Source organism: Ovis canadensis, chromosome X, assembly GCF_042477335.2.
Source record: "Ovis canadensis isolate MfBH-ARS-UI-01 breed Bighorn chromosome X, ARS-UI_OviCan_v2, whole genome shotgun sequence".
Taxonomy (NCBI): domain Eukaryota; kingdom Metazoa; phylum Chordata; class Mammalia; order Artiodactyla; family Bovidae; genus Ovis; species Ovis canadensis.
The window spans coordinates 4660940-4687906 of NC_091727.1; the positions used below are offsets into that span (position 1 = coordinate 4660940).

General features: G+C 50.5%; 1 protein-coding gene across 1 annotated transcript in view; it reads right to left on the reverse strand.

The window, feature by feature from the left end:
* Window positions 1-26967, reverse strand: part of LOC138431405 (pseudouridine-5'-phosphatase) — a 61052-nt gene that overhangs the window by 17126 nt on the left and 16959 nt on the right. Inside the window, exons 2-3 of the mRNA XM_069573504.2 lie at window positions 15316-15534; window positions 271-500 (exon numbers count right to left, since the gene is read on the reverse strand). Coding sequence (XP_069429605.1) covers window positions 271-500; window positions 15316-15534 — 449 coding nt within the window. The remainder of the gene's footprint in view (window positions 1-270; window positions 501-15315; window positions 15535-26967) is intronic.

Below are 26967 nucleotides of genomic sequence, written 5' to 3' on the forward strand. Positions count from 1 at the left end.
TCGGTGCCCATAAGCCGCGCTTGGTCAGCTCTAGACGCTCTGGGACACCCCCCAGCGGGCAGTTCCGTCCTGCGGGTCTCTCCAGCCAGGAGTTTCGGGGCAGCTGCGCTGCCCCCCACGAAGTGAAGGGCCCTCCCCGGGCACGGCGCTCCCGCTGCCCGCAGTGCCCTCGCCTCGAGTCTCAGGAGCTGCGCAGCAGCCGTCCGCGTGGACACAGAGAGCCCCCGACCAGCACTGGGTGTCTCCCCCGTTCCCAGCCGCGCCGCGTACCTTGTCGGCGGGAGGAGCCGGAGAAAAGCGGCGTGCGCAGGCCAGGAAGATGTCGGGCTCGGGCTTCCCACTCCGCACCTCGGGGTCGTCGCCCAGCACCACGTGGTGGAAGAGGCCGAAGAAGTCCTGGTGGCGGCTGGTCTTCAGCTGGAAGGACGCCGTCCCCGAGCTGGTGGCCACGGCGCAGGGCACATCGTGCTTCCGCAGATGGTGGATCAGCTTCTCCACGCCTGGGCGGGATGTGGGGGGTGGAGGAAGGGGGACCGTCAGGGATGGGGTGGGGGGCGGGTGCAGGCCTCAGGGGCGACCCTGGGCCAGCCCCGTTCCCCCCAGCCTGCGGCCTCGTCTGATCTCACCGCTGTCCTCACAGGGCAGGGGTGTCAGCACAGGGACATCTCCACTCAGCACCGACATGGAAAAGCAGTTCAGGGCTCGGCGATGGCCTTTCCCAGAGGGTCAGAGGTGACTACTGAGATGGCAGGTGCACTGCTTGCCGCGCCGGTCAGAGCAAGGGCCTCCCTGACGGCTGAGCCGGTGAAGAATCCACCTGAACACATCTACATACGATAGCTAGGACGTGGAAGCGACCTAGATGTCCATCCACAGGTGAATGGATAAAGAAGCTGTGGTACATGTATACAGTGGAATATTACCCAGCCATAAAAGGGAACACACTTTAGTCAGTTCTGACGAGGTGGATGAACCTGGAGTCTTTTACACAGAGTGAAGTTAAGTCACAAACAGAAACACCATTACCACATACTAACACAGGTATGTGGGCTCTAGAAAGACGGTGCTCACCGTATATTAACACATATACGTGGGCTCTAGAAAGACGGTGCTGATGAGCCTACCTGCAGGGCAGCAGGGCAGAACAGGCTTGTGGACACAGTGGAGGAAGGAGCGGGAAGAATGGAGAGGGCAGCATGGACACACGCACATTGCCGTGTGTAAAACAAGACAGCCGGGGAACTCTCTGTACGACTCCCAGGGCTCAAACTGGGGCTCTTTCACAACCTGGAGGGGAGGCGGCAGGGGCGTTCAGGAGCCAGGGACACACGTACACCTGATCCATGTTGACGTAAGGTGGGAATGAAAACAATACTGTAAAGCAATTATCCTTCAATTAAAAATAATAAATTAAAAAATAAAAGAATCCACCTGCATTGCAGGAGATGCTGGTTCGATCCCTGGGTTGGGAAGATCCCCTGGGGGAGGAGAATAGTAACTCGCTGCGGTGTTCTTGCCTGGGAAATCCCATGGACAGAGACATTGCCTGGTGGGTCACAGTCCCTGAGGTCTCAACGAGGGGCACACAACTGAGCCACTGAAGCTCTACTACCATCAGAGCAAGCCCGGGGAGCCGCCAATAAATCTGACAACGTAGAGGACACGGGCGAGTTCTTCTTGAAGAGAAAGAAGTTCTTTGGAAGAGTTCTTTGACAGCTCACTCAGGAACACAGCGATAATGTAACTAGCCCTAGATCCACGGGAAAGAGACTGAACCTGTAGCTAAGAACCGTCCCGGACCTGGCACCGCACGCCCTCGCTGGTGAACTTACCAAACACCCCAGGAAGAAACAATGCCAATTCTAAAGAAACCTCAGAAAATCACAGGGAACACTTATTTCCCAACCCATTTTTTTGAGACGGGCACTTTTCTGATATGGAAGCTGGAGAAAAGCATACAGAAAACTACAGACCCGTATGTCTTGTGAACACACACACTTCACCCAACTTACAACCACTATGAAAGTACCCTACTTGAAGAGTTGCTACGGGGTTCGAACCTGTTACTCGAAAATATTAAAAAGCCACACTATTTAATTAGCTTTCAACAACTAATGACCAATATGTAGAATTACATTAGCTAAATTTCCATAGAAAGCCTTCATGGAACTGGTGAATTAAAAGGATGAAAGCATGCCTATGACAAGTATACATCCGATAATCACCTCGGTCTGGATACGGTGATTAAAGCTGAGTATCAACATGACTTGCATCTAAAACAAAAGGTTCACGTTGTATGACCCAAGAGTAAACCAACATACTGAAAAATACAGGAGCATATTGAAATATATGCTTCCTCTAAAACCTACTGGAAAAAGAAAATTTTGCTGGAAGAGTCCTCTGATGCTATTGATTATAAAAATTTAAATATAGTTGACCTCATTTTTAGCTTATACTTTAAATATTTCTAGTTCTGTGAATATTTGGTAATGCACTAGCATAACGGGACAATACTATACCAAAATAAATACACACCAGCAAGCCTATATGGGAAAACAGAGTTAACATTTTTATCCATAGCGGAATGAAAGAAAAAGCTTTTGGATGACTGTTAAATTTTTTTTTTTCTTTTAAGATTTGTTGCTTTTATGTATGTATTTATTTTTGGCTGTATCGGGTCTTACTCATGGCACGCAGGATCTCCATTGCAGTGTGCAGGCTTCCTCCCTAGCTGCGATGCACGGGTTTAGTTGGCCCATGGCGTGTGGGAACTTACTTCCCAGACCAGGGAGCAAACCCGGGGCCCCTGGAAGGTGGATTCCTCACCACTGGAACCCCAGGGGAGTCCGGGAACGACCCCTTTTAAATCAGATGAGCTCCGTGAAGATGTCCGAGATGGATACAAACATAAGCCCAGAGACAGGAAGGCTGACCACAGCCCGTGGCAAGCAGACTCCGTCTCTGGGGCTCGGTTCTGTCCTGGGATATAGCAACGATTAGCATTCCAGGTGGTGACGCTGTGAGGGGACGCCTGTAAAACATCCCACCTGTAAAAGAGCACACAGCAAGGCAGGGCCCCACCAGATGGTAGTCGCCATGGTTGCTGCCAATCCATCAAGCGCAGGTTACTCATCATTCACTCAAGTCTCCTGATGTGAACATACGACTGCCCGATTCCTTCAAAAACTTTTGTGTCCTTTAAATACCGTATGCTGACTTTTTCTTAGTCTCTCTGCGAAGTAAAAGACTAGAAACCTGCCGGGACTTCTGTCCTGCACAGAAGCTCGTTAACTAGGTACATAAATGAACCCCAGCAGCAGACTGCTGGTAGTCTCGGGGTGCTCAAGTGGGCTTCCGGGCCAGGCACAGACAGATCGCTCTTGCTACAGAGAATGAGCACTCCAGGACTGATCTACAGGGAAGGAAAGAAGAAACGCGAGGAGGATCAGCCATGCGGAGAGGTGAGTGTTTCCACCTGACTTCACCGAGAGGCCCTGGGCTGGTGAGGAGAGAGACGGAGCCTGCCTGAAGCGGGTCTGCACACGGAAGAGCCAGGAAAGTGGGTCTGAACACGGAAGCGTGCAGAGGTCGACAGGGGACACGGGTGCTTTCAGCTGCTGCCCTGGAACTCAGGTGCTGGGGGGCTGTATCCAGCAGCCGCCCGGCTAGCTCAGGCGTCCTTTTAACACTTCACCCTGAACCCAGAGACACATTGTGGCCAGGAGTGGAGAGGACCCAGGGCGGGGAGACGACACCACCTAGGGACGGGCTCAGCTCGCCTCTCACCCCTGGGGTTTCTGACCGTGAGCTGACCTGGGATGTGGATGGTCTGTGCAGAGGTGAGGTCCTCACCCCTGGGGTTTCTGACCGTGAACTGACCTGGGACATGGGTCTGTACAGAGGTGAGGGTCCTCACCCCTGGAGTTTCTGACCATGAACTGACCTGGACCATGAGGGTCTGAGCAGAGGTGAAGGTCCTCACCCCTGGGGTTTCTGACTGTTAACTCATCTGGGACATGAGGGTCTGTGTAAGGTGAAGGTCCTCACCCCTGGGGTTTCTGACCGTAAACTGACCTGGGACGTGGGTCTGTGCAGAGGTGAGGTCCTCATCCCCGGAGTTTCTGACCGTGAACTGACCTGGGACGAGGAGGGTCTGTGCGGAGGTGAAGGGCCTCAGCCCTGGGGTTTCTGACCATGAACTGACCCGGGACAATGAGGGTCTGTGCAGAGGTGATGAAGGACCTTCAGAATGAGATCAGCATGAATTTAGGGTCAGCCCTAAGCCCAGTGGCACTTCCCAGTTGGCTCGGCGGTAAAGAATCTGCCTGCCAACGCAGGAGACACAGAAGATTCAGGTTGGATCCCTGGGTAGGGAAGATTCCCCTGAGAAGAAAATGCCAGCCCACTGCATTATTCCTGCCTGGAGAGTCCCATGAACAGAGGAGCCTGGAGGGCTACGGTCCACGAGGGTCAGCAAAGGAGAGCTATGTGCGCCTGAGCAATGCACGCGTGCACGCTCAACCCAGTGGCGTCTGCCCCTCTGCCCCAGCTGTTGTCACGCAGCCCCTCTGGCCTGGCTGGTGTGTAAACACGGAGATCTGCGTCTCACAGTTCTGCAGGCTGCGATCAAGACCAAGGCGCCCACATACCCAGGGTCTCCTGAGCGGGCCCTCTTCCTGGCTCACAGCCACCTTCCCCTTGTCCTGATGTGGGGGGGCGGTGGGGGGGAGGAGCAAGCTCTGAGGGGCCTCTCGCAGAAGGGCGCTAATCCCATTCCTAGGGTGCCACCTTGACAATCTCACCACACCGCAATCGGGTCACCTCCAAATACAGTAACACTGCAGGTGGGGACTTCAACTACATGAACTCGGAGAGACCCACAGACATTTGTAACAGCAACCGGGGCCCTTAGTAACTGGTGTCCTCACAAGAGAAGGGGCAACAGGCAGAGGAAAAGCCACGTGGAGACGGAGGGAGGCGGCCCCCAGTCCAGGGATGGACGCCTGGAGCCCCCAGAAGCTGGAAGAGGTGGGGAGGACCCTCCCCTGGAGCCTCTGGAGGAACCTCAGCCCTGGGACGCCTTGACCTCAGAACAGGACTTGACTTGAAAACCAGATCTTTCAGATGTGACGTAAAGGACTCTGAAATGAGGTCATTTGGATGAGGGCGGCCCTGAACCCCATGATACGCTCCCTATAAGACACAGAAGGAGAGAGACACGGACACACAGGAGAAGCCACGTGAAGGCGGGGGCGGAGACAGGAGGGAGGCGGCCCCCAGCCCAGGGGCGGATGCCTAGAGCCCCCAGAAGCCGGAAGACACAGGAAGGCCCCTCCCTGGCATCTCTGGAGGGACTGTGGCCCTGCCCACATCGTGACCTCAGCCTCCCGGGCTCCAGGACTGTGACAGCGTGGTCACTGGGTACATCAGCCACAGGAAACTGATGAAATGGACCCAACGTAGGAGAGCTCGTGGTGGAGACTAGAAACAGGGGGCTGTGAGTATGAGAAGAGGTCACAGTTCATGACTGCAAACACGAACATGTGCTGGCAACTGTTAGCCACCAAGCACAGAGCTCAGGAAAGAAAGAGGAGACACACAGACACACACAGGAACACCAGCGGAGGACCAGCTCTCGGCAGCAGCAGGGAGAGGCCCCCGGAATCTCCAGCTGCCACTCGGACCCCGAGACCAGGTCTCTCCTCTGGAATGATGGCCAGGAGGTATGAAGGGGCTGTGACCTACAGGAGCAGCTTCTCAAAGCAGAGCTCCCGATGATGGGGACAGAGTGAAGGGACAAAGCAGGAGATCAGACAGTTAGCCCCACTAGGGGATGGCAAGCAGAAAAAATATGGGAGACCCCGTAAATTAAATGATCACTCAAGAAAGGAGAGCTGCTTAACCACAAAACCAAGCAGGCTTCATTCAGTTCAGTCACTCAGTTGTGTCCGACTCTTTGCGACCCTGTGGACTGCAACAGGCCAGGCCTCCCTGTCCATCACCAACTCCCGGAGTTTACTCAGACTCATGTCTGTCGAGTCAGTGATGCCATCCCACCATCTCATCCTCTGTCATCCCCTTCTGCTCCCGCCTTCAATCTTTCCCAGCTCAGGGTCTTTTCCAGTGAGTCAGTTCTTTGCATCAGGTGGCCAGAGGATTGGAGCTCAGCAGCAAAACCATGCAAGGGAAGCAGGAAACTGGCCCCTAAACAATAAAAGGATGGTGCTGTGAGACCCACACCCCGCCCGGTGAGCTCAGTGACTGAGTCACGCTCTGCACACATAAGGAAACACCTCTGTGAGATCGCTTGACCATGCAAGCAAGAAAACTCCCCTGCCATAGCGGAGGAGGAGCTGACGATGGAAGCGTGACGTCGACTCAAGAATGAGGAAAAAGGTGGTCTTCTCCTCCTCCCTACTTTTCTTTTGATTATAAACCTGTGGCCCGCCAAGTTCTCGGGGCGTGGCAAGTCTTGTCTGCCAGCTTGTGAGCCTCACAGGCGTCTTATTCTAATTAGCCACCTCTTATCTAAAGCCACCTTTGCTCTCTCTAAAGTCCTCTCTGTGCCGAGACAGAAAGGACTATGGTACTGGAGTTCTTCGGAGCCCCCCCGAAACATCCCAACTGTTGCACTGACACCTCTGCCCCTTCAAAGGGCACCCTGAGCAATGACTGGATTTTAACATCATTGAGGACTTGACCACAGGCCACGAGCTCACATTCGGGGCCGATAAAGGGAATAACCTCCTGTTGACTCACCCTGAGAGCCACTCTCCTTTCAACTGTGGTGTCTGACTCTTTGCAACCCCATGGACTGTAGGCCGCCAGGCTCCTCTGTCCCTGGGATTCTCCAGGCAAGAATACTGGAGCAGGCAGTCATTCCCTGCTTCAGGGGATCTTCCCGACCCAGGGATCGCATCTGGCAGGAAGCTTCTTTACCGCTAGCACCACCCGGGAATCCCTGTTAAACAGTAAGTAATGGGGCTTCCCTGGTGGCTCAGCTGGTAAAGAGTCCGCCTGCAATGCAGGAAACCCGGGTTTGATCCCTGGGTTGGGAAGATTCCCTGGAGAAGGGAACGGCTACCCACTCTAGTATTCCGGCCTGGAGAATTCCAAGGACTATATAGTGCGTGGTTTAAGAAAGAGTCAGACATGACTGAGCGACTGAACTGAACTGATCTTATAAGACCTGAAATTTATTTGTATATAAGAAAAAAAGATGAAGACATTTTAGTCAACTCCACGACTGGATGGACATGAGTTTGAGCAAGCTCAGGGAGATAGTGATGGACAGAGAGGCCTGGTGTGCTGCAGTCCATGGGGGTCACAGAGTCGGACAGGACTGAGTGACTGAACTGAACTGAGATGCACGTGTCCTACCCTGATTGTGGACTGTGTGGAGGAGGAGATGTTTCTTTTGTGTCTCCCTGAGCACCCACTCAGCAGCAGCTGCACAGAAGGGTTAAGTAAAGGAAGAAGGCAGTTACAGCAGGACCCTGAGAACGTGAGTGCCTTCTGGCCAGGGTGGTGGACGGTGCATTCACAAAGCGGGGTGGCGGGAGATGGTCACACTGGCTGATGGCCATGGGGGACTAAAGGAGTAAGACAGATGAAGAACAAAACAGAAGAGCCAAAGGCAGACGGGTGGAAACAGACATGAGGCTCAGGCGCCTGGCCAAGAAGAAACGGGCCCGAGTGGACTGGGCCCGGGGCGCCCCCCAGGGAAAGGGCTGCCCGCTGGGCGGCTGCGCTGTAGTCTTCAGGGCACTCCCGAGAGGAGTGTGAGTGAATCCCGAGCCTGTCCTGGCGTGAGTGACTTCTGAGCGCTGGCGAGGACCTGTCCGGGTCAGGCCTGTCTCCACCTGGGACCTGTCCCCACAGGCAACACCCAGGCGGCACTCCACGGTGGAGGTGGACATGTGCTCCCGTGGGGCCCGTGTCATGGGGCAGTGCACCCGGGCCAGCAGTCCTGGGCGGGGCTTTGTCCTCGACCCCTCCACGGGCCCCAAAGTCACGTCCTGGGGTTTTCCGTGGGAAATCCCCCCAACCCCCACCCCCAGGGAAAAAGAGCAGGAAAAGCAAAGAGCCACCGCAACGGGAGACCTTCTCGGGGGTTTCACACCATTAAAAACCACCGACTTTATTCACTGGCCTTCCAAACCAGCTCACTCCTGCTTAAATGAAGCCAAAACACATTACCGTCATTAATCTCCAAGAACCTGCGCCTGAAGCAATCTGCTCCACAATACAGGTGGAGGTGGACTTTCCTGGTGGTCCAGGGGTGACAAACCCACCTGCCGACACGGGGGTCAGGGGTTCCACCCCCGGTTGGGGAAGGAAGACGCCACAGGCTGTGGGACAACGAAGCCGTAGAGCTCGTTCTCAACAAGAGAAGCCACACCGCAGTGAGACTCTCACACACCACAATCAGCAGCCTCCGCTCGCCTCCGCTAGGCAAAGCCCACACGCAGCAACGAAGACCTAGCGTAGCCAAAACTAAAGAGATAATTTTTTAAATTAAAAAACAATAATTAAAAAAAAATACACTGGAGGTTACCAGCACCCTTCATGGGGAACACTGTTCTGACAGTTTCCTTACATTCCATGTCAAAATTTTCCCTGTTAAAACTACATACATTTCAGTATTTCTCTTTTTTTGGTCAAAAACTTTTGCCACAGTTAAGAAGATGTTTATCCTCAGAAAATAGTTAGAACTGTGGCTGACTTACATCCTATGTTTCAGTACTACGGGATGTGGTAAATGCTTACAGGACATACTGGACCAAAGTACTTCTGTCCTGGTGGCAGGAAGGGACAGTCAGAGAATTTGGGATGGACGTGGACACACTGCTGTGTTTAACACGGAGAACCAGCAAGGGCCTGCTGTCCAGCACAGGGAACTCTGCTCAATCCTCTGTAATAACCTGATCGTTCCCAGGGGGAAGGACGGGGGAAGGGATAGTCAGGGAGTCTGGGATGGACACGGACACACTGCTGTGTTTAACACGGAGAACCAGCAAGGACCTGCTGGACAGCACAGGGAACTCTTCTCAATGTCATGTGGCAGCCTGGATGGGAGGGGAGTTTGGGGGCATGGATACATGTACATGTATAGCTGAGTGCCTTCACTGTCCGCCTGAAACTATCACAACAGTGTTAATCAGCTATACCTCAATAGAAAATAAAAAGTTAAAAAAAAATGTATTTCCTTCCTAGAACATCCACAGCCAATTTTAAAGAGAGGTGTCCACAGCTCATGAGAAGGGAATCAAGTCACTCGTGCCTGGCCTCCAAGTTGCACGGGCCAGCCCAACCCTCCGTGAGGCGGGACCCAGGCACAGCCACCCCCACCTCATCATCAGGGGCTGGTCACCCTGGTGACAGCCCAGGCAGAGCTCCCGCAGCACTATGGCGGGGCCCGTTTCCCAGGCAACCTGCCCTCCCTTGCGCTCTAAGGCCCTGCCAGGCCACAGCGCTCACCTGAAGGCAGAGCTGCGTCATCAGAATGAAGGACGTCTGTGTGAGTCGCTCAGCCATGTCCGACTCTCTGCGACCCCATGGACTATAGCCCGCCTGTCCGTGGGGATTCTCCAGGCAAGGATGCTGGAGTGGGCTGCCATTTCCCTCTCCACAGTGAAGGACGTGGACTTCATAATACGCCCTCTCTACAGACAGGCTCCTTCCTCTCATGGGCTCAAGGCGCCTTCCCCCAGCCGGAAACGGCCCCCCCTGCAGAGGGAAGAGAACCGGGAGTCAAGGGCTCCACCTCTACCATCCTGAGCTGCGTGACGGAGTCAGAGCGGCCAGGCGACAAGGGGAACACGTGGAGCTGGACAGAGGGCAGCGGTCACTGCTCCTGGCCACCGTCGCCACTCCCTGGACTCCCGGGCCGGGAGGCTGCCTCCCCGGTGGGGCTCAGCTTCGGCTCGCATGAAAGAGAGGACGGGAGGGAGGCGGCACAGATGGCAACTCGGGGGTGCAGCGCGTCTTTGTGAGCAGAAACTGGGTCTCTGTCCTTACTGTCTCTGTGACTGGCATGTGATGGACGCAGAGACACAGAAGAGCCTTCCGGGCGACTCCGGCAGGCTAAACTGTCAACGGAGAACATCTGTCTCACTTCTACGCTGGAGCTGGTTTTGGGGTTCAGTTCTCTTCAGCGATTACCCAGGATGAGGTAGCACTTAAATAATATCTGGTCACTGGGAAAGCCAAGACAAGGATACTACATGGACTGGATCACCAAGTAGACTTCATAACACAGACTTGCTGGCACTCCAGCCGAACTGCCAGGCTAGCCGCAGAGGACGTCACTCCAGCCGAACTGCCAGGCTAGCCGCAGAGGACGTCACTCCAGCCGAACTGCCAGGCTAGCCGCAGAGGACGTCACTCCAGCCGAACTGCCAGGCTAGCCGCAGAGGACGTCACTCCAGCCGAACTGCCAGGCTAGCCGCAGAGGACGTCACTCCAGCCGAACTGCCAGGCTAGCCGCAGAGGACGTCACTCCAGCCGAACTGCCAGGCTAGCCGCAGAGGACGTCACTCCAGCCGAACTGCCAGGCTAGCCGCATAAGACATCATTTTCTTGGAACTGGAGTAGAATATATCTCAAGTGTGGGCTTCCCTGGTGGCTCAATGGGAAAGAACCTGCCTGCCAAGCAGGAGACATGGATTGGATCCCTGGGTTGGGAAGGTCCCCTGGAGAAGGAAATGGCAGCCCACTCCAGTGTTCCTGCCTGGGAAGGCCCATCGACAGAGGAGCCCAGTGGGTTATAAGCCATGTGGTTATCCAAGAGTCGGATACAGCTTAGTGCCTAAACCACTACCATCATGTCTCAAGTATATCTTAGGAAAAAAAAAAACACAAAAATTCTGGAAGGAAAATCACTTGAAAGGCTTGGGTGGATAAAGAAGAAAGAGGATATTTGCATGTCTAAACCATCAAGGGTGCTTTGTATGATAAACAATGAAAGAGACTCCATGTCAAATATGAACAATATAGACTTAGCTGGATTACTGAAGAAAAAAAAAACAGGCTTATAAATACAATCAGAAACGAAAGCAAGTACATTAAAACCAACGGCACAAAAATAAAAGGGATTCAAAGAGAATAATGTGAAAACCTGTACGCAGACACACTGAATAGCCTGGAAGAAATAGATGAATTGCCAGAAATATACAAGCTATCAAGATCAAAGCAAAAAGAAAGTCTGTTCAAACCTCTAAGTATTATGGAGACTAATTCAGTAGTCAGAAGCCGTCCGACAAGGAAAGCAGGACCAAATGGATTCACCGGAGAATTCCACCAGACTGTAAAGAATTACCACCAGTAGTACTCAAACTCTTCCCCACAATTCAAAGAAGACGATATACTCCCAAACTCATCCCATCAGGCCAGCATTACCCTGGCACCAAAGACAAACAAAGAAATGACAAAAAAACTGAGGCAAAGACATTCAACAAGATACCAGCAAACTTATTTAAATAGCACACTAAGAGGATTCTTCTACACTGTGAAGAAGAGGGATTTATTTCTGGAGTCTTGAGGATGGTTCAACATACAAAAGTCAACGTGACACACCGTATTAACGAAATGAAGAACAAAACGCAAAGGATCATCTCAAACTGATGCAGCAGAAAGATCTGGAAAAAACTCAACACCCTTTCATGATATAAACACTCAAACTAGGAATTAAAAAGAAGTACCTCAACATAATAAAAGCCATGTATGAAAATTCCATACCTAACATCATACCGGATGGTAAAAGGCTGAACACTTTTTCAGTGATCAGGAACAAGGAAACAATGCCTTCTCTTGTCACTTTTATTTCACACAGCACTGTAAGTTCTAGCCAGAGCAACTAGGCAAGAAAGAGAAATAAAAGACATCCACATCAGAAAGGAAGAAATGAAGTCGTCTGTTGGCACATGAAATGATCTTAAGACATAGAAAACTCTAAAGATTCCACATATTTACATAAGACTATTAGCACTATTAATAAACTTCAGCAACACTGCAGATGACAAAAATCAACGTGCAAAAGTCAGCTGTATTTCCACACAGTAAACAATAAAAAAATCTAAAAAGAACATTTAAATAAACCCACTGATAACTGCGTCAAAGAGAAATAAAAGAAGGTGAAAGACCTGTAATGCTGAAACTACAAAATACTGCTGGAAGAAATTAAAGCAGACACAAATAAATGGAAAGCCATCCCAGGTTCATGGGCCGGAAGATCTGCTCATCTTTAGCCCACAGTACCCAAAGTGGTGTACAGATTCAGAGCAATCCATACCAAAACCCCAAGGGCACTTTTTGCTGAAATACAGAAATCAATGCCAACGTTTATATGGACTCTCAGTGGAACCGGAACAGCCATACACTATCTTGGAAAAGAAGAACAAACTTGGAGAATCTCAACACTTCCAGGTTTCAAAACTTATTACAAAGCGTATGGTAATCAAAACAGTTTGGTGCTGACATAAAGACAGACGTATAGATCAATGGAGTAGAACAGAGAGCCTGGAAATAACTCTTCACACATATAACGCCCAGAGGATCTTCAACAAGGCTCCCAAGACTGCTCAATGGGGAAAAGGACAGTCTCTTCAACAAAGTGTGTTTGGGAACATGGATATTCACATGGAAAGAACAAGGCTGGACTCTTATACAATATACAAAAACTCATATAAGATGGATTAAAGGCCTAAAGATAAGAGCTAAAACTACAAAATTCCTAAGAGAAAACAGAAAGAAAGCATTATGACACAGGATCTTTTTTTTTTTAACTCTTGGCTATGACACTAAAAACGCAAGCCAAGAACAGAAACAGTCAATGGGAGTATATCAAACTTAAAAAGTTCTGGGTATCAAGGGACACACTCAACAGAGTGAAGAAGCAACCTTCGAAATGGAAGGATATATCTGCAAACCATGTAGCTCATACGTGGTTTGTATTCAGAATTTATTATATGAAGAATTCCTCGAACTCAACAGGAAAAAAAAAAAAAAAAATCAAAAAACGGGCAAAGGACTTGAATAAACATTTCTCCAAAGAGGATACACAAATGGCTAACAGCAAGAAACAACGCTCTATGTCATTAATTATTCAACAAATTCAAAACCAAGAGATAATGGCTTCACACACATTAGGATGGTTACTATTAAAAAGAGAGAAAATAACCAGAGTTGGTGAAAATGTGGAGAAACTCAAACCCTTGTGGACTGCTGGAGGGAAAATAAAATAGCACGGCCAGTATAGAAAACAGTCGGGGCCCCCAAAACACTACAAAGAGACTCACCTTGTAATTCAGTAACTGCACTTCTGGGACTGTACCCAAAAAAATAAACAAACAGAAGCAAGGTCTTGAAGAGGTATTTCTATACACACGTTCAAGGCAGTGGTTTTCACAGTAGCCAAGAGGCGGAAGCAACCCAAGTATTTATCGACGGATCAACAGGTAAGTAAACTGAGGTCCATCCATACAATGCAGTATGATTGTGTCTCCACAGGGAGAGAACCGTGTCACATTCGGCAACACGCGCAATGAAAGCGCTGGTGCACCTCGAGGTTGGCCACAGAAGGACAAGCGCTGCATGAGCATCTGTGAGCGCGTGCTCGCTCAGGCAGCTCTGACTCTGCGACCCCGCGGACTGCAGCCCGCCAGGCTCCTCGGTCCACGGGATTCTCTAGGCAAGGACACTGCAGTGGGGCTGCCGTCTCCTTCTCCAGGAGATCTTCCCAACCCACAGACTGAACCCGTGTCTCCTGCACTGGTAGGTGGCTGTTGAACACTAGTGTCATGTGAGATACCTAGAGCAGTTCAAACTCACCGAGACAGAAAGCAGAAGGGTAGGTCCCTGGAGCTGGAGAGAGAGGCAGAGGAAGGGATGGAAGTCAGGGTCTACTGGGGACAGCATTTCAACTCCCCAAGGTGAAAAGCTGAGAGAGCTGGATGCTGTTGCTGGTCACACAACCATGTGAACACTCTTAATGCTCAACTGGCACACTTAACAATGGGTAAGATGGTGAACGTTTGGCTAAGGACTTCTGTGACGTTCATTAATAGCTGCGCTTCCGTCACTGAAGCTTGGCAGCATTCCACTGTGTGCAAGCCGCCCAGAAAGGCAGCTGGCGAAGGGAGTACGTATCATGATGCTTGTGCTCATATGCTGAGGTACGTGTGTGTTCACGTGTATTTCCATGACATAATGTGTATGTGCGACATACGTGTGCATGTGTGACGTGTTTGTGTGTGACATGTTTGCATGTGTCTGTGTAACGAGTGTGACATTCATGCGTATGTATGTGTGATATACACGTGTGTGTGTTTGTGTGCCTGTGTGTAACCCAAGAACAGCCCACATGGCTTCTTTGTAACATCAGGCAGCAGTAACAGGGCCCTTTCCAGGAAGTTCACTAGTTCCACGCGATATTCAATCTGCCCCTCTGGATATATGGATAAATGTACATAATCACACGTTTCAAAAATGACCATGACTCATGTTAATACCATTTTGAATCCAAAATTACTGCTGTGACTGTAAACTTTTTTCTCCCTGAACACCAGGAATTCTAAAGACTGAGTCATTCCCCTTTCCTCCTAGAAGAATCTTAAAATAACACTCCATTTTTAAACCATTTTTGTCCCTGTAACCTAGAACATTCTTGACCTTCTCACTTATAGTAAGAAATAGCAGGCAGTTCTGTTGTTCCATCTTCAGCTAACAAGCCCCAGGGGAGGAAAGTTATCTTTCCTCTCAAACGAAAACAAGTAAAGGCCACACAAACAGACATGTTAGAACTGAATTATGCCTTTAACTTTTTAAAATAAGGTTTTTTTATAAACTTCTTTAGGGAGATTTAGCTGCTTGCCTATCATCATGTTCAAGTTTGCATAGCTGCTGAAACATGAATTCTCTATCAGATCGTGAAAAGCAAAAGCCACCTATTTGAAACTCGGAAGCAATTCTCTCAGGAATGTGATCTCTAGGTCACACTGAGACAAAATGCAAATGTTTCCGGACCTCAGGAATCCACGAAAAGAACATATTAAGAAAGCTTAAAAATGACAAGCACATGATGCTGTCGTCCTTCAGTTTTGAGTCACATCCAACTCTTTGTTGACCCCATGGACTGTAGCCCACCAGGCTCCTCTGTCCGTGGAATTTTCCAGGCAAGAACACCGGAGTGGGTGGCCACGCCTCCTCCGGGGGATCTTCCCCGCCCCAGGACCGGGAAAAGGAGAACGCTAGTGCGCCCGGCCGGCAGGCTGAGACCTGCAGCTCAGAGCCCCAAGCGCGCTCCAGGAACCTCACCTGGCATGAGCGCAGCCGTGGGGAAGACCTCCTTCAGCTTGGCCTGGCTCACCTCCACCAGCTCCTCCGCGGACATCGGGAGCTGCAGCGTGTCTCTGATCAGCTGGGCCGCCTCCAGCGCCTTCTTGCCCATCACCAGCGACTTCACATCCCAGCTGTACTTCTTCCCGTAGCGCCCGCAGATGTCCTCAAACACGGCCGAGTAGAGCCGCTCGGTATCTGCGGAGACGAGGGGGCGGAGACACACCGGCGGTTGAGGGACGTGTTCAAGGTGCGCAGAGCCCGCCTTCGGAGCACACAGCTCTCCGGGGGGCCCGTGGACGTAGGGGAAACGCTGGCGGGTTCAGAGGCCCAGATGGTGCCCCGGCGGCCTGCCCTCTGCTGCTCTGGAACCTTACAGGGTGGGAGGAAAAGGAAGTCTGTGCGCAGCTGCGTCCAATGCCGCGCTCCCGTGGCCCGTGGCCCGTGGCCCGCCAGGCCCTTCTGTCCGTGGGATTCTCCAGGCAACAATACTTGGAGTGGCGGCCTCCCTCGTGGCTCAGTGGTGAAAGAATCCACCTGCCAATGTAGGGGACATGAGTTCAATCCCCGATCCGGGAAGATCTCACCTACCTCGGAGCCACTGAAGCCCTGAGCCACCACTAACCGAGACTGGGCTCCAGAGCCCGGGAGCTGTAACTGCTGACCCTGTGCCGCAACTGCTGAAGCCTGCGTGTTCAGAGCCTGTGCTCGGCTGAGAGAGCCCGTGGCAGTGAGAAGCCCACGCACCGCATCTACACAGTAGGCCCCCCGCTCTCCGCAACTAGAGAAAAGCCTGCGTGGTAACAGAGCCAGTACAGACAAAAATAAATTATTTCGATTAAAAAAAAAAGAACACGAGTCGGTTGCCATTTCCTCCTCCAGGGGATCTTCCAGACCCAGGGATCAAACCTTCGTCTCCCACACTGCAGGCACATTCTTAACCGCTGACCCACCAGGGAAGCCCCGAAATGTCTGCATTATGGCTCAAGCCTCTTTTCCGTTGACAGGTTCGTTCTGCTGAGCCTGACCACTCCTAGACTTGGCGTCCTGACGGAGCACCCGCGAGTATGCACACTGCAGTCTGTGTGAAGGGCCTCCACCGCGAGGGGCCGCCCGAGTGCTCCGAGCGCCCTGCAATCACTCCTGTGGGAGCGTGCGGACGCGGGTGCGGCTCTGAACGAAGCCCCTGCGTGAGGACAGATGCCGGCCTGCAGCTCCCAGGAGGAAGGCACATGTCCTGTGTTCTCCGTTTCCGCTGCCCACCCCCGCCGATCGTGCAGCAGGAGCAGCACGGTTCCCTGCAAGGTAACTGGATTCTACACTTTGCGGCGAAGGGCTCCGGCCCGGAGACCACCCCCAGCCACCCCAGCCCAAGGCAGCATCTCCAGGCAGCTGACCTGCCCTTCCTGCCCGCTCGGCTCTGGTTGGTCCTCCCTGCCTGCAGCCCGCTTCCTAGGAACGGGCCCTGGACTCTTGGCCAGTGGCGGAAGGACCCAACCTTGGACAAGGAGGAGCAGCACAGAAGGGCTTTGCTTTCTCCTCTTTTCAAGGTAAAACCCCGTATAGCTGCGTATCAAGTACAAACTCATCTTCAGTGCTTTAACTATCTGGGTCCTCGCCTTTCTACCAGGAGCTGGATTTGGGGAGATGGTGGGGGGAGGGGGGAACACGGTAAGAGACACACTACAAGCAGATCCCTTGTAGCTCAGTGGGTAAAGAATCCGCCTGCAGTGCAGGAGACCCGGGTTTGACCCCTGGGTTGGGAAGATCCCCAGGAGAAGGAAAAGGCAACCCACTCCAGTATCTTTGCCTGGAAAATCTCATGGACAGAGGAGACTGGCGGGCTGCAGTCCATGGGGTTGCAAAGAGTCAGACACGACTGAGCGACTAACACATGTACACTTAGGAAGCAGCTCTCAGATCTCCTGGTACACGCCTGCCTGCCCTTGCGCAGGCATGACCCCGGGGTTGGGTGTGACATCCCTGCTTTGGTTTCCTTTCTGGTACAAAGGAAGGTGAGACTTAAAAGACAAGTCCTTCTGGGCTCCTTGGTGGAGGAAGCCAGTGTTTGGATCAGGACCTGAGAGGCTCAGATTTCTTCCAAAATCCTCCCTGCGTGTCATCTCCCTGAAGAAGTCCCGGCAGAAAGGGAAGGGCTGGCCCACGCCTCTGGGGGACAATGAGGAGCGCTGGCCGTATCGAATGTTCACTCACATCCCGCTTCACTCAAGACCGAGAGGGCTCTGCAGGCGTGCAGAGGCAGGGCCTGGCAGGCAGCCTGTGTATACTTTGCTTTCTTCCTGTGAACACTTTTCTTCCAGCAGCTGGGAGAGAAAGACTGACAAGACATTGCAGGCACCGAGTGAATGAGAAACTCCCGCTGGGTTTGGAAAGCACGCAGAGTGCCAGGAAAAACACCAGAGGCTGGGCGAAGAGCACCACTCGGGACTCGCGATGAGCCAAGCGCAGGAGGAAGAAGAAACGAGCAAGAGAAAAGACAAAGTCTAAAGATGGTAAAGAGCTGTATTCTTTTAAAACGCGTTTCACGCTCTTCCTTTAAAGCTGGTGCTTTTCACTTAAAAGACCTAGAACAGGGGGATTAAAAATCTGCAGAAGACTCTGCAGTCATTTAACTCTTCTTCACAATTTAGATGAAAATCACGCTAAACCTTCAGTGAGATAAGCAAGGATCTCAACACATTGTTAAAAGTCCTCAGATCAGGCAAAGAGTATACCAGCAGATGACAGGGAACAATCCATGAAAGGCACAGTGCTTTGAAGGGGAAAGCTCTCCCAGAAGCTAAAATAGAACGGAAGCATGGGCTTCTCTGGTGGTGGTGGTGTTCAGCCGCTCAGTCATGTCCGACTCTTCAACCCCATGGACTGCAGCACGCCAGGCCTCCCTACTGCTAAGGCACTTCAGTCGTGTCCAACCCTGTGCGACCCCAGAGACGGCAGCCCACCAGGCTCCCCCGTCCCTGGGAATCTCCAGGCAAGAACACTGGAGTGGGCTGCCATTTCCTTCTCCAGTGCATGAAAGTGAACAGTGAAAGGGAAGTCGGTCAGTCGTGTCGGACCCTCAGGACCCCATGGACTGCAGCCCACCAGGCTCCTCTGTCCATGGGATTTTCCAGGCAAGAGTACTGGAGTGGGGTGCCATCGCCTTCTCCGTGTTAGGGATCATCTGTGACTTAACAGAAAGGTGGTTGGAGGGATCATCTGTGAGTTAACAAGCGGGAGGTTACGGGTCATCTATGAATTAAGAGGAAGGCAGTTAGGGATCATCTATGTATTAAGAAGGCAGTTAGGGATCATTTATGAGTTGAGAGGAAGGTTGTTAGGGATCCTCTGTGAGTTAACAGGAGGGTGGTTAGGGATCCTCTGTGAGTTAACAGGAGGGTGGTTGGGGATCCTCTGTGAGAACAGGAGGGTGGTTAGGGATCCTCTGTGAGAACAGGAGGATGGTTAGCGATCCTCTGTGTGTTAAGAGGAAGGCAGTTAGGGATCCTCTGTGAGTTAACAGGAGGGCCGTTAGGGATCCTCTGTGAATTAAGAGGAGGGCCGTTAGGGATCCTCTGTGTGTTAAGAGGCAGTTCCAAGTTCTGCTTTCTCCCTGTCCACCACAGCTCACACAAGGCTCCTGCAATGGCAAGGGCCATATGCTCTGAGAAGTTAAGAGTTCCTTGTTCCAAATGTTCCATTAAAAAAAAAAGCAATACCCATTGGGAATCCATTCACAAAAGTATCTATCACATGTTCCCAGCATATCAGACTAGCTCCACAAATATTTGTTAACAAACTGCCCGACCCAGTACCGGCACAGAATCCTGTGTGCCCGACCCCCATAATCCATGTCTCCCTGCAGTGACCTGATCGTCCACAAGCCACCCCTCGCATGTTCGCACTCAGTGGTAGGACCCCACTCCCTAGCTAGCTCCGTTCACCTCTCCCCACCAGTTAATAAATACACAGAGCTGTATCAGGCCCCTGTTCTGTGAGACCCACGGAAACAACATAAATGAGACAGAAATATCCTTGTGAGGTTAAATACGTAACTCAGAGTGCAGTGAAAGGCTTTAACGTATTCAGTGAAGCAAGAAGAACATGTGTTTCTGGAATTCTCTTGCTTTCTCTATGACCCAATGGATGTTGGCGATTTGATCTCTGGTTCCTCTGCCTTTTCTAAATCCAGCTTCTACATCCGAATGGGTTCACTGACTCAATGGACATGAGTCTACGCAAACTCTGGGAAATGGTGAAAGACACGGAAGCCTGGCGTGCTGCAGCCCACGGGGTCGCAGAGCGTCGGATACAACTGAGCAACTAACTCAACAACAACGGTGACTGCAACTAAAAAGCTCACTAATGTTTGTTGACCAAAAAAAAAAAAAAGGGAACAGTCACCTGGGAAGGTAGAGGAAGCCTGGCGGAACGAGTGACTGAAAAGGCAGTATGTACATCGGAGTATTTTTCTCCACTGACACCCAATGATACGTGGCCCTTTGCTGACCCCAAGGCCGTGGGAGTTCAGGAAAGTCCTCTCACACCTTGGAATAGTGGCAGATGGTGTGTTAGATGCCACAGAGAGAGGAGCCTGGTGTTCTGGGGAGCAGAGAGAGAAAAGAGGACGGGGAGGTCACAGAGGCTGCCTCCACCAGACAGTGCTCACGGCCACGCCCAGGGACACTCTGGTGTTCCCTCCCAGGGCCGCCGGCTCTGCGTGTCATCTGCGCACACGGAAGAGACGGGAGAAGCGTGTCTAGTCGGTGCGGTTTAACCTTTACAGACGCGCTTGCCTGCAAGAGCCAGCAGCTTCTTTATGTTTAGGAATGTAAGAGACCAAAATGAGTAGTTAACAAGCATGAAATGATGAGTCCCCGTAATATTTGCTTCAAATTAGGAGCTTGCTTGTTCTCGGAGGCTTTGAGAATAAGTATTTCAGGGTCTGATGGACTGATTCTTGTGGCTGAAGGCTAGCCAGTTTCCAACTGCGAAGGAGTAACAATAAACGCAACTCTTCAAAATGAAGATTGGTAAGGACCTAACCGAGTGGTCTTTTCTCACGTGAAAGTTCTGATTAGCATTTAAGGTCCTCTAACAGATGTGGGTATGAGTCAAGAATTATTTTTCTTCTCTCATAATCCATAATAAAGTTTAAGAAAGTCCATCAGCATGTCATTTCGTAGGGGGCCACATCGGGTCCGAGGACAGCGGCTGGGCACGAGGCTGAGGACTCAGAAACGGTGCTATCCTTACATGTGGGGCACCTGAAAAGGACTGGGCCCCAGTGGCAGGCTCAGGTGTGGGCTCTGATCACCAACTTACACACCAAAGCATATTCAGAAGGTACAATGGAAGAACATGTTCAGAGTACATGCAGCCCACGAAAAACAGCAATAGTCACTGAACTGAGAGTCAGTGATTTCTCCAGAAAGGCTCCTCAGAAGGTCAAGAAACTACTACTAGAGTCAGCTTACGGATTTTGTATCTATTTCTCTGCTCAGTTCAGTCCAGTCACTTTGTCGTGTCCAACTCTCTGCGACCCCACGGGCTGCAGCGCGCCAGGCCTCCCTGTCCATCACCAACTCCCGGAGTCTACTCAAACTCATGGCCATTGAGTTGGTGAAGCTCAGTCAACAGTATTTTCTATACTTGAATAGAACTTATCAGACCAAAATTTTAACCTGAAGGTGGCATTTAACTCAAGAAACATAGTAAATTTTTACTGTATCTTTGTTTTGGAAAAGATCTTCAAGCAAGACTTGCAAACAGTTAAGTATGCAGTGTGTTTTACACACTTGATTCATTACCCAATCACCAATTCAACTATTTCCTTGGCAATCTTTCTAAATTATGCAAAATTACTTTAAAATGAGCTGATAGATGGGATGTAATAACAATCCCCCCCCCCCCATCCTTAAAGTGATGGTTTATAATCAGGGTGACTTTGCCCTTGGGGGACTTAAAAGACAAGATAAATGTGTTGTTTGTGGATCATTTTTTTAATATGATTTAAAAGACAACTGCATAAAATTATAATTAGAAATCTGTTGATGGGCACATAACATATCTAAAGATGTAATATACAACATGTATAAAGATGTAACCTTTAGGACAATAACACCACAAAGGAGGGTAGGCAAGGAGATACATAGGAGCCAAGTTTTTGTATACTATTTAAATTACGCTGGTATTAATGCAAACCAGATAGTCTAAGTTGGTAACTATAATACACAGAGCAACCACTAAGGAAATAATTAAAAAACAAAAAAATGTCAGAGAAATAAAACAGTTAAAATGTACACAAGAAAATACCTAGTTACCAGAAAAGAAGGCAGCGATGCCTCGAGGAAAGGGGAAGGCAAGGAGAAGACATAGATCCGTTTCTTTTTTGGATTCCACAGATACATGGAAACATACAGGATTTGTCTTTCTCTGATTTACCTTCTACGCCCACCCCTGTTGTTGCAGATGGCCAAATTTCAAACTAATATAAAGCAGAAACAGACACACACAGTTCAGAGAACTGTTTCCACCCCAGGGGGGAGGGGTGGGGGAGACACAAGCCAGATGAAGGGGACTGAGAGGCGTTCACTGCTAGCAGTAAAATAAGGAAGCTACAAGAACGTGAAGCGCAGCACGGGAAGTCACACTTTATAGCTTTACACAGGGTGAAACCTATACAATTACCAAATCACTACGCTGTACGCCTGAAACCATACTGCCAGGGAACTAACACTGCAATAAAAAAGTAAATGTGGACAGAGGCAAGTCTTCTCTACAGCAGAATGAGAGTTAATAAACACAGACTGATGGTGTGTGGAAAAAAAAAAAAGAGAGAGAAAACAAGTAAGATAACTACATAGGTAAATCCTTTATCAATAATGGCATTATATGTAAAAGGTTAAATGTAAATTAATGTAAAGACTGGCAGAATGGATTAAAAACAAAAAACCACATGATCCAATTATATACTGTCTACAAGACACACTTTACCAGGAAAAGCACAAAAAGCTTGAAAGTAAGAGGATAAAGATATTAAATGCACAAGGTAACCAAAGAAAGCCACACTGACCACATTAAACAAAGGAGACTTAAGACATATGTTTCTACTAGAAACAAACAAACAAAAACTCAATAGAAGCATTTTATGAAGAAGATGCAACAACTATAATCATGTAAGAAACTTACAACAATCACAAACACCTAAAACAAAAACTGACCCAACTGAGGGAAGAAGCAGATGCCGACCACAGTAGCTGGAAACTTTTAATGACACATTTTCAATGATGGACAGAACAGCTGGACTGAAAATTCACCAGGAACACAAGACTGGACTTAAACCTCTACAGGTAAAACTCTGTAGCTAAATACTACAGAGAACTACTGCTCCATACAACTTAACTACGTAAACACCATAAACCAACTGAATTTTATGATACTATGGAAACGCTCCACCCAATGACAAAAAAATTTATTCTTCTCACACTCACAAGGAAAGACGATAAGCTAGGCCATTAAACAAGTACATTCAAAAAGGATGAAAATCATGGCAAGTATTTCCCTGACCAACAATGGAACAGAATGAGAAATCACTCACAGAAGGAGAGCCTGGGAAATTCACAACTCTGTGGAAGTTAAATGAATACACACCTAAACGGTGAGTGGTGAAAAGGTAAAATTACAAGGGATTTATGAGATAAGTTGGGAGGAAGGAAAATATAAACGCAACACACCAGCAGGCATGGCATATAACCAAAGCAGTGCCTGGAGGGAAGTGGATGGCTGTAAACCCCTGTAACAGAAAAAAGGATGGTTAGAGGGGAGGCACTGAAGGGCCTGAAGCTAAGGAAGGAATGCAGGGTGCCTCTAGAAGCTGGCAAAGACAAGACTCTGCCCTGGAGCCCGCTACAGAGGGAACCAGCCCTCGACTTCAGCCCACGGAGACTGGTCTTGGACTTCTAACACCCACAACCACAAGAAAGGGCATCTGGGTTGTTTTTTAAACCAGTGAGTTTGTGGCATTTTGTTACAGCAGACCCAGGCAACTAACACACATTAACTAAAATCCACTAATCCATCCATCCACCCACCTGTCCACCCATCCATGCATCCACCCACTGACCCACTCAGCCATTCAACCACCCACTCATCAATCCATCAATCCATCCATCCACCCACCCACCCACTCATCCACTAATCCATCCATCCACCCACTTGTCCACCCACCCATGCATCCACCCACTGACCCACTCAGCCATTCAACCACCCACTCATCAATCCATCAATCCATCCATCCACCCACCCACCCACTCATCCACTAATCCATCCATCCACCCACTTGTCCACCCACCCATGCATCCACCCACTGACCCACTCAGCCATTCAACCACCCACTCATCAATCCATCAATCCATCCATCCACCCACCCACCCACTCATCAATCCATCAATCCATCCATCCACCCACCCACCCACTCATCCACTAATCCATCCATCCACCCACTTGTCCACCCACCCATGCATCCACCCACTGACCCACTCAGCCATTCAACCACCCACTCATCAATCCATCAATCCATCCATCCACCCACCCACCCACTCATCCACTAATCCATCCATCCACCCACTTGTCCACCCATCCATGCATCCACCCACTGATCCATTCAGCCACCCACCCACGGACACTTGGGTGGTTTCTGCTTCCTACCTGTTATGAACGGTAATAGTGGGAAAGACACCCTGTTTTAAGGGGAAACCTCTATCACTCGCCATGTCACTGATGTCTCCTCGGGGACCACAGCCCTGAGTCACCCACCTCGACCCTCTGTTTCTTCCTAGGCAACCTCACCTCCATCACTGCCCTCACCTGGAGGATTCTGATGAGCACGGAATGAACTGATGTGAACAGCACTGAACGCCATTCTGGAAACTCACAAGGAGACTGGTGGAAACATCCCAGTCTTTGCAGATGTGACGAAGTGAAGGGTCTGAGATGAGGTCCTCCTGGATGAGGGAAGCCCTAAATCCAACGCCAGCGTCGTTATAAGGGACAGATGAGCAGAAGCACAGCAAGAGCCACAGCTACTGAGCCTGAATCTAGGGCCTGGGCCCCTCCACTGCTGGGCATGTAGCTGTGAGCTACCAAAGGCCACATGTCCTGGAGCCGATATGCTCTGCGATAAGAGGAGCTACCAGGTTGAGAGGCCTGCACACCGCAACTACAGTAGCCCCTGCTCGCCGCAAGTGGAGAAAGTCTGTGCAAGACAACAAAGATCTGGTGGAGCCAAAAAGAAAAGAAGAACGTGGAGGCTGTCACGAAAGGGGGTCTGGGAAAGGAAAATGTGCATAACAGACTGACAGCGAACAGGAGTTCTTTCAAGGTGTCGCCCTGAGTTCATGTGTTGAGTGGGGTCTACCCATCAACCCCTGCTAGCTCGAGAGTCATCTGAAACCCTTCACCCTGAAACCCAGAGACGTGCAGACTTTTAAAGCCCTCCTTTCCCACCCACATCAACAGCTTCCACTTCTTTAAGACCTTCCTTCAGTGGCTGCTCATGTTACCCCGACATTTTTACCCTTCCTGTGGGTACAGTGGATTGAATTCCTCATGGACTATATCACCTGTGGTGTATGCATTGGTACGGGGGCAGCGCCAAAAGCACTTTCAATTTAGAACAATGCAAAGTGCTGTGGATCTAGGAACAGATTGGAAAGAGGTAAAAAAAGGACGCAATTCTTCTCCTTTGAAGACACACAAGCCACTGTGTCACCAGCGTTATTTCTTTAGCTGCTCTGTGCGCTTCCAATAACTTGTTTTTTTGGTGTGGGTGGGGAAGAAGACTGTCAGAGAACGCAAGTGGAAAGCAATGACAGGAGTAAGCCTTGGGGAGACCCGCCGGCAACCCTGGTGTCTCAGCCACTAACAGCACAGTCTGGGCGTCCACGGGCTGCCTCCCTGGCAGGAGTCTGCCTGGGAGATCTGTCAGACACCCGTGCGGCTCCCTTGACCCCTTCTCAGCATCAAACACCCTACATTTCCGGGGGGGGATTCGCTTGCTGCAGCTCCCATGACACACCGCACGCTGGGGGGCTTCCACAACAGGAAGTTGCTCTCCCCCAGCCCTGGAGGCTGGAAAGCGGAGATCCAGGCGTGGAGACTGCTGGGTCCTCCTGAGGCCTCTCTCTCGGGTACGCAGACGGCCGTCTTCTCCCGTGTCAGCCCGTGGTGGGTGGTCCCTGTGTGTGCCTCTGTGATATTCTTTTCTTATAAGGACTAGTTCTAAGGGGTCAAAGTGTGTGTGTGAGTCGCTCAGTCGTGTCTGACTCCTGCAAGCCCGTGGACTGTGGCCCGCCAGGCTCCTCTGTCCATGGGATTCTCCAGGCAAGACCATTGGAGAGGACTGCCAGTCCCTTCTCCACCTAAGGGGTCAGGATCCAGCCTAATGCCCTTATTTTACCTACTTACCTCTTTAAAGACCTTGACTCCAAGTACAGCCCCATTCTGAGGCCCTGGGGGTTAGGGCTTCAAAATACAAATTTTGGTGGTGCGCACATGAGGCCACAACTGAGTTACTGATCTTCATCTCTGGCAGCATTTCTGCCAAAGGCAAGGTGTGCGTGTGTATGAGGCGTGCGTGCTAAGTCACCTCCGTCGTACCTGATTCTTTGCGACCCCGTGGACTGTGGCCCGCCATGCTCCTCTATCCATGGCATTCTCTGGGCAAGAATACTGCAGAAGGTTGCCATGCCCTCCTCATCAAAGGCAAGGGCAACTGATTAAAAAATATCCTTCTGTGTCTTGTTTTTTTATGGGAAGGGACTAAAGACGGACCCCAGGAAATAAGAGTCAGTATTCTTTTAAAGAACATCTGCCCACAGAATGGAAAGTGGTTCACACATCTCAGACTTCATTTACCTCTTCCCCGGCATTTCTGCAAAAAATAGACAAGCATCCTTCCCTTCCCAAGCAGAGCGCACCTTTTGTGGCCACAGGAGGCGGAGCTCGGTCGGCACAGGTAGAAACTCACCTGTCCTAGTCCCCCCATCTCAGCGGCTCTGAGAGACGAGGAGACACAAGTGCCCACCCTGTTCGCAAACGACAATGCCTTTCAGTCTGCAACTCCGAAGACCCAGAAGTGTCCTCTAGGGACAGGCAGAGGCTCCTCAGACGCACAATTAATGCTCATTTTCTGACTCCCATGGGTATACAGCCGTACACCTGTGTTACTCCAAGTCAGACACAGGACATGCAAGGAATCCTTCAGCCATTCACATAGCGTTTGCATGGCCCTGCCCCCGGGACCTGCACAGACCTAGGAAATCTACTGAACCAATGCAGAATTCTCGTCAGGTTCAAAGATTATGGGATTTAGGTAGAAAACATTCATATATGCCAAGAAATGCAAAAATCTAATCAGCTGGGTGGAAAAACGGTTTCCACAGTGAACAGGCAGGCACCTCTGGACTCCCAAAACACTCACAGACATGTAAAAGGGGAATGAGTTTTTGCAAGTCATTTGTCATTTTGGTATATGTACTCTTTAATGCAGTTTGGCCTATTGGGGCAACAATGCTATAAATAAACTTTGAAATACACACTGAGATTACTAATTTTCACCTGCCCTTTAAG